At 35.0% G+C, this 7,441-nt stretch overlaps 1 protein-coding gene across 1 annotated transcript; it reads right to left on the bottom strand.

The window, feature by feature from the left end:
• Positions 1–225: 225 nt before the first annotated feature.
• LOC104616205 (rho GTPase-activating protein 21-like) lies at positions 226–6,886 on the bottom strand (the record flags this gene model as incomplete). The annotated part of the gene is made up of 12 exons (XM_010290613.1): positions 226–315; positions 400–473; positions 955–1,033; positions 1,141–1,296; positions 1,391–1,533; positions 3,013–3,161; positions 3,244–3,308; positions 4,390–4,674; positions 5,655–5,780; positions 6,294–6,330; positions 6,415–6,517; positions 6,673–6,886. Coding segments are annotated over 12 exons (1,521 nt in total), but the record flags the coding sequence as incomplete, so codon positions are not given.
• Positions 6,887–7,441: the final 555 nt, after the last annotated feature.

The following is a 7,441-nucleotide window of genomic DNA, read 5'->3' as shown; positions in this document are numbered from 1 at the left end:
CTTTTCCAACCTTAATGATTCTGTGAATTAACAGCAGTTTGAATAAGCTTAATTCACACTAAACAAGTGCATATTTACTCTAATCCAAAAATCTTCTCAACATAGCAAGGGTCTTTCATTTTATCTACAATAATAAATTACTACCTTAATAGAAATAATCCTACTCAAAAACTGTACTTAATGAATTAAATGAACCAAAATATATTGTACTTTTGCTTCTGATACCTTATTCTTTTCCGAGTTCTCTGCTACTGTCTTCAGGTGTGCAGAAAGAAACTTGAGAGTCTCATAATGATGTTCAGGTAAATCATGAATCTGAAACAAACAATCACTCTTCAGAACATAAACATTTAATGCTAATTTTGTAGTGCACCTACAACACACCTGATTTCAGCTTACCAGTCTCTTCAGTGTTTTCAGGCGTTCAACAGGATCTTCTTTCCTATTGGCATCTATAAAATCTGCATATTTGTCTGTTCAAAAAGGAGAAATTAATCATATATATATGATGTTTTTATATATATGTATGTATACCATGTACATAGACACCTCTCCTCCTGATGAATACAATTCTATTTTTTTATATATATGTACACACACACACGAGTGAAGTTTAGAAGTCATAAATTAGCCCACTATATTGTATATAATAAAATAAGATGGCAGTGGGGGAAAAAAAACAGCTTTCATAGAATATTGCAGCAGTAAATTGCAAATTTTACTTTTTTTTTTTTGCAAATTCGCAATTCCTTCACCATCAGATAAATTCTATTTACAGCTCTCATTTAGCTCTACGATCACCACGACTCCCTGCTCTTTAAAGAAGAAAGAGGGTATTTATTACAAAGTTAGGATGATTCCACTGGATTTTCTCTCAAATCATCTGAAAGATGCAAGACAACTGTTGAACAGTAATTCCTAAAGACAAAATCATCAAAAACATCAACAACTTACCATTGGTAAAAAGGGGTTCTGGGAGCTTTCTGAAGAAGGATTTCAGCAAACTGCTAATCACATTCAAGTCTCGCCATTTCTACACATTTAGAAGGAAAGGACAGACATGCTTTATATTTCTATAATCACAACACAACCAGAAGTTTTTGGGAGTTCAGCCTGGAAACAGCATGATCGAAGACTTACATCATCATGAACATCAATGTCAGTCATTCCTTTGTTGAGCTCTTCTTGCATACTTGAGATGGCAGCATTATTTCCAGGAACTCTGTAAATTCCTGTGTACTCAAGACCTCTTTCCTCAACGAGTTTGCAGCATATATCAACGATCAGTGGAATATACTGAAGAAAAATAAAAGTTATATATATGTTTTAAAGTAATTAATGTAAAAGGTATTTTAAAAGCACAATGGAAAGAAAAATTGTCCTTCCATACTTTGTTGGTATGAGCTGGGGGGCAGTCATCTAGCCTAACACCAAATGTTCCTACAGCAGATGGCTTCTTTTCGAATGTCTTCCTCATAATGCTTGGAATGCCTTTTCTCCATGTCCCCTTGTCTTTTGGTGGGCTTGTCTCATCTTTTTGTTGTTAGTATAATGCAAACAAGGAAATAAAGAAGAAAAATAAGAGCATTTAGGTCACAAAAACTACTGTGAATATACGTAACAGATCTGCAAGGATCAAGCGACACCTACAGCATTTTTACATCTTTTACCGGCCCAAAACACTAAACATTAGTCTGCCTTAAACATACCTTCTTTTACTCTTCTGTGATTCAAAAGATACATTTGAACATACTCACACCCCAGATTTAGAATGGTACTGTGGAATTTCAGCATTCTAAGACTAACGGTACATAAATTGCATTTAAAAAGAATTAAAATCTACATTTAGTAATGCAAAATTAAGTCTACTGAACACAGGGGTTTTTTGCTGCACAAAATACCAATGAGACTATACAGCCATGCTCACACTTGGGCAGACCTACTCACTCTGTCAAAAATTACCAGATTTTAATCACCCCTAGATCATTCCAAAAGTATTATCTAGCCAAAAATCATATTAAAAGTTCAGTCGCTCTGTTTGCCTCTCCTATACAATTCATGTAGCAAACTACAATTCCCATTTATCCCGTACGGCAAGTCGCCTAATACAATAGTACTTCCTTCTTATTCAAGTATTCTGGAAATATTCTTTCAGCAGACTTGACATTTTCGTAACATCTGCAATTTAGTTACATAATCTGTAGCACAGCAGGAGCAAAAGGACATTTGTTACATAAACCAGAATCCACTCACAGCTTAAATTTAAGACTGAGTTGTTCAAAAGCGGTTGATCAAAAGTGATTGCTCAGCTAGTTGCCTGAATTTGTATGAAATATCCTTACAAGCACAGTCTGATTAGAAATACCATACATTCACACATTCTGGAAGAAAAAAGGTAGCTTGTGACATTATTTGATGGAGTTCAGTAACTGATTTAAGTTTGCAGTGCCAGCTCATTGGACTTTTTCAGAACTCATCAGGCATTAATTTTGTTCTGGGGGAAAAGAAAGTTTCAATCCTGTATTTTAAAAATTAAGATTTAAAAAAAAAGTTCTCTATTTCTAAAAGACTTCAGTGGAAAACTTTGGTTTCTGAACAGCTAATTGAGAATATGAATTTACCTTGTTATTTCCAAGTCAGCTGGAGACAAAAGTTATGAATTACACATAAAAGTATTTCCAAAACTTGGCAAAATTTTGGTCACACAAAGCATAACATCTGTATCTTACTACTGTTAACACTACATGGAGCTGTAAGAAAAAAACCCAATACCCTCTGGAGAGAGGACTGGAATAAAAAGCTTCAGGGATCGGAGAAGACGGGCAGTATATCTAAGATAACATCTAAATGAAGTAGTTGCAAGAAACAAGTGATTATAGCTGCAGCTTAAAGAAACCTGGTTAATACTTGGTTTGCATCTGTATATTCATGTTCAAAAAACCTGAGAAAGGCACCTTGATGGCATCACACTAGGACTGTAAGGAACTAAAGAAATACACAAAACATACAGACCTTTAGTGAGAAGCTTCCTTTCAGACTCATCCTTAGGAGAATGAGGACTCTGGGTTCTCTGTTCTGCTTTAGTTCCAAGCAGAGTCTGCCTGATACTTAGACTCTGGCGAGGTGTTTTGGGAGACGGCTCCGTTTTGCTGCTTGAAGAACTGAAACAAGGTACATTACTTTGGTAAAAAGAAGCTAGACAAGAAGTCTACAAAAACTACTGCCAGTGTATAATTCACCTACCTCATCATTGTACTGTATTCTTTAATCCTTCGACTAATTAAATCTCTACTAGTGACACCAGTATCCTATAAAACAAATTGATATCTACTTTACAATCTTATAAAATACAATAAGTATTTTTTACTTTAAGTATACGAGTAACTCTTCCCATCACACTGCACATGAAAAATTAATATTTCAGTATAGTTAAAAAAAAAATCTAACAGGCAATCCTTGAGAGCAATAAGGACAGAACATTTAAAAACCATGAGGAAAACTAAAGTGAGTGATTACGAATTAAATGATGCTATTTAATCTTTTTTTCAAGGCAATACAATCTGATTAAATCCTGTTAAATTGAAAGTAAGTTTAAATAGAAAACATGAAAGTCAACACATCCTACTACTACACTCCTATGTGCACACAGCACGTATATAACTAGTTATTCCTACACACACAGCTGAAACACACAGCCTTGAATTAAAATGTGCTTTTATGCATCTCTCTAATAATGTTTATTAATCTATTTTGCTTTGGATAATTATTTCATATCTGAGTAGATGTGCATGATGACAGACATGAAAATATTCCTCTGCCGCTCATCAGTGAAATGAAATGCCCTGAGGACAATATTGGGACAGACAGTGATACGTTACATACAATAGCATATGTTTGCCTTTTGTAATTAGCATTAGCATTTATTTCATAGAAAGATCAACATTTAACCAGAAAAACGGACATCCTTCAAAATTTCACTTTTTAACTACTGAGAAACTCATCATGCTGTCTCACTGCACACACCACTTTGCAATGCAAGTCTCAAGACAGAACACACTGGTTCTAATACTGCCATTATGTTTCTAAAAAGATTAGGCATTTTTTATGGATCGGTTTAATATAAAGTGTATCTTAGTTAAGTCAGCAATGATGTTAATTCATTTATTTCAAAAGTCTGTGCTCTGATTATGTCAGGCTTATTTTTACTCAATTTATTTACTCGGTTCCCTTGCCTTTCACCTCATTTACTTGTATGTTCCTGTACACATTTTGGTCTAGTGTCTAATGGCAAATGATTTCTTTGTTGAAGTATTAATCAGAAGAAAATACAATCAATTTTTAATTAAAAGACAAGAACTACAGCTTCTGCATTATATATTATACGATTACCTCATCATTTAAGTTGCTGTTGTCTTGTATTGCTTTAATCCATGCTAACATATTATCTCTGTCTTCAGCTTGAAACAGATACTCGCAGTCTGATGTAGTGAGTCTAAATACATTTTTCCTCTTGGTTTCACAGTATGAGATGTCTATCAAACAAGCATTGATGCTTATAGGTTGTTCTTCTTCTGATGGGGTCACTTGTTCCTTTTTATCCTTGTACAAATAAAGTGAATGACCTCGAAGAACAACATACAATTGCTTCCACGGCCGAATGCTCCCACCAACTCGCTGAAAAACACCAGCCAGTATATTAGTTTGCTTATTTGTTCCAATGAATGTTTCTGGATTACAAAAACTACCTCCAGAAATTTTAAAAAGACAGACTAACCACCTGCCTGTACCATTCTTAAGAATGACCTGTGGAAAGACTACACAGAAGTACACTAATTACTCTCCATTAGAGGAGTGAATTGCTCAACAGTCTGCCCTCCCTGATCACGCATTAAGTGTGTGCTTATGTATGACAGTAGCAAGAAATAGAATGTTACTAGAATTTCACAGAGACAGTAATACAAACATGGTAAAAAATATTTAGTGGACTCTTGTCCATGCTAGCTAAACTTCATTCAAGCCAGACTCACATTTACGTACCACTGCAATTCCAGACTCCCAATTTTCCTGAAGTGTTAGTCTATAGTTGTGCAGAAGGTTAATCTGCACTCAAATCCACAACATTCACAAAAATTACAGCTTTTTTCAAACTACAATTATCAAGGGTCTGATTCTTACTACTTAACTAGTCATTAGAAATTAGTTTACTGCACAAATGCTTTGAAATGTAAAATTAGAACCATAGAATCATTTAGGTTGGAAAAGACCTTTAAGACCACCGAGTTCAACCGTTGACCTAATGCTGCCAAGTCCACTTTCCCTAGGCAGCCTCTTCCAATGCTTGACAACCCTTTCAGTGAAGAAATTTTTTCCTAACATCCAACCTAAACCTCCCCTGGCGCAACTTCAGGCCATTTCCTCTCATCCTATCAGTACAGAAGTTCAGAAGACGGTTCAGAAAGCAGCCTGTAAAAGAAGCTGAGGAATTCACTAAAGTCAGTGTTCTAACAGGTCTAAAATTCTGTCAGTCTTGATGATGCTTATATCCCCAAAATTTTAATTAAAAAAGCAAACCAGGAAGGCTTTAAGTTTCTTATCTTAGGTTTCCATCAGCTAAATATTTGTGCTAGGTTAAAAAAAACAAACGTGACAGGTACCTTTCCCTTGTCTGTAACAAGCTGACGAAAATGGAGCCATCCTTCCTTGGAGGCATCACCAAAGACTTCTGAAGAAGAGTCTTTTCGGGAACCAGAGTCTTCTGAAGATTTCTGGCTGTCTGAGACCTAAAGAAAACATCACAGAAAGAACCCCACCGTGTACTTCTAAATACATTTCTCTACAATCCCTACATGCAAGATATTTCTCTCTTTAAAAGCTGACACCTCATTCAGCAAAAAACTCCTAAGAATATCCCCCTGGGAAAATACCTTTCTAAAGTTTCCATATAACAACAGTGACCTCACTCATTAGTAAGTTTTTACAAAAGCACACCATAGATATGCTTTCTTTACAGAGGCTGAGGAAAATGAAAAGTCAAAGAGCATGTGGTGAGTCTAGGAAAAAAAGAGACCATGTTTACTTAAGCGATGCATACAGCACCAACTGAGGAAAAACATTAGAATCAATTTAAATATCAAAATCAATCAAAATTAAGAACAAATTTGATGAGTAGCAATTCCAATAAACGTCGTGTCTGTGTTTAACACATCACTTTGTATAACTGAGTTGTGTAATTCATACAACTTAATCACAGTAGTAAGTAATTCTTAGGAGTTGTTATATACAGATATACCTACCTTAATCCCCTTTAAACTAGATACATGCTTAATGGATCTGTTGGGAGAAAAGCAAATGTTAAAATGAGATTTTATACACTTAAAAAAAAAAAAGATTAAATGGTATTTTTCATGAACTTACGATTTTCCCTCTTCTCTATAGTCATCCAGCCCTTCATCATATGACTTTGATCTCTCAGTTTTCGCAGCAGGCTGGCTATCTAAGACACTCGGTCGGATGGATTCTATAAACAAATAGAAATTTTCGAGTATGTAAGAACCTGAATCACATTTTTGCCATTTATTTCAAGCAATAAAGAGTTTACAATTTTGACTCTTGTCCTCCAGAGTGTAAAAGGAAAGAGTTTCATGAGTAAAAAAAAATTAAATCAACACTCACCATGATCGTGTGAAAGCTGTCGCCGAATTAAAGGGATCGGAGAAGTGGGACTGGGAGGAACAGTCGTTATAGCTGGTGCTTGAGAAGCAGATGCAGAAATAACAGCAGAAGCGGGAATGTGTGCAATATCATGGTCAATACTAGGACTAGTCGGTTCATCTACAAAGGTAATATATGATATATTAACATTAAATGCATTAATCAAATGCTCAAGCTAAATAGCTGTCTGAATTTCTCATTACTGGGAAGTAATGAGATTAAGTATCTTAAACATGAAGTCTTTCAAACAAACATAAGGGTCCAATTAATTCACACAGTCAAATGTACTTTTTTTGGTTTGTTTTTAAGAAAGAGGATCCTGTTTCATTTCGTAAGAATGTTAATTGTACATTAGAGATACGGGCAAAGAACACCATACCCGATTATAGATTTTGCTGAGAGTGAATGGAACAACAATAATTTGCTAAACTCTTGTAATATTATTTTCAAGTAGATGGTTTATGTGCATAAGTGAAAAACACTCTTATTACATCAGTAAGTCTAAACCGAAGAGACAGGTAAGTATGATTTCCTACAATAAAGTACAGGCATCCAGACTACCAAAACCCACTTAGTTTGAACAAGTGTTCAAATAATAAAGCCAAGTTACAAGCAAACAGAAAAGCATTTTAAACAGATATCCAGCATCCAAAGAACTGATCCCCCCCATTCTCCATACATTCAAATAACGAAGCAAGTATTCATATTTTTAAAAGATGGCACTACTACA

The sequence above is a fragment of the Phaethon lepturus genome, unplaced genomic scaffold (assembly GCF_000687285.1).
Source record: "Phaethon lepturus isolate BGI_N335 unplaced genomic scaffold, ASM68728v1 scaffold46267, whole genome shotgun sequence".
Classification (NCBI taxonomy): domain Eukaryota; kingdom Metazoa; phylum Chordata; class Aves; order Phaethontiformes; family Phaethontidae; genus Phaethon; species Phaethon lepturus.
The sequence above is the reverse complement of the archived record's forward strand: the minus strand, read 5'-3'. Positions and strand labels throughout refer to the sequence as shown.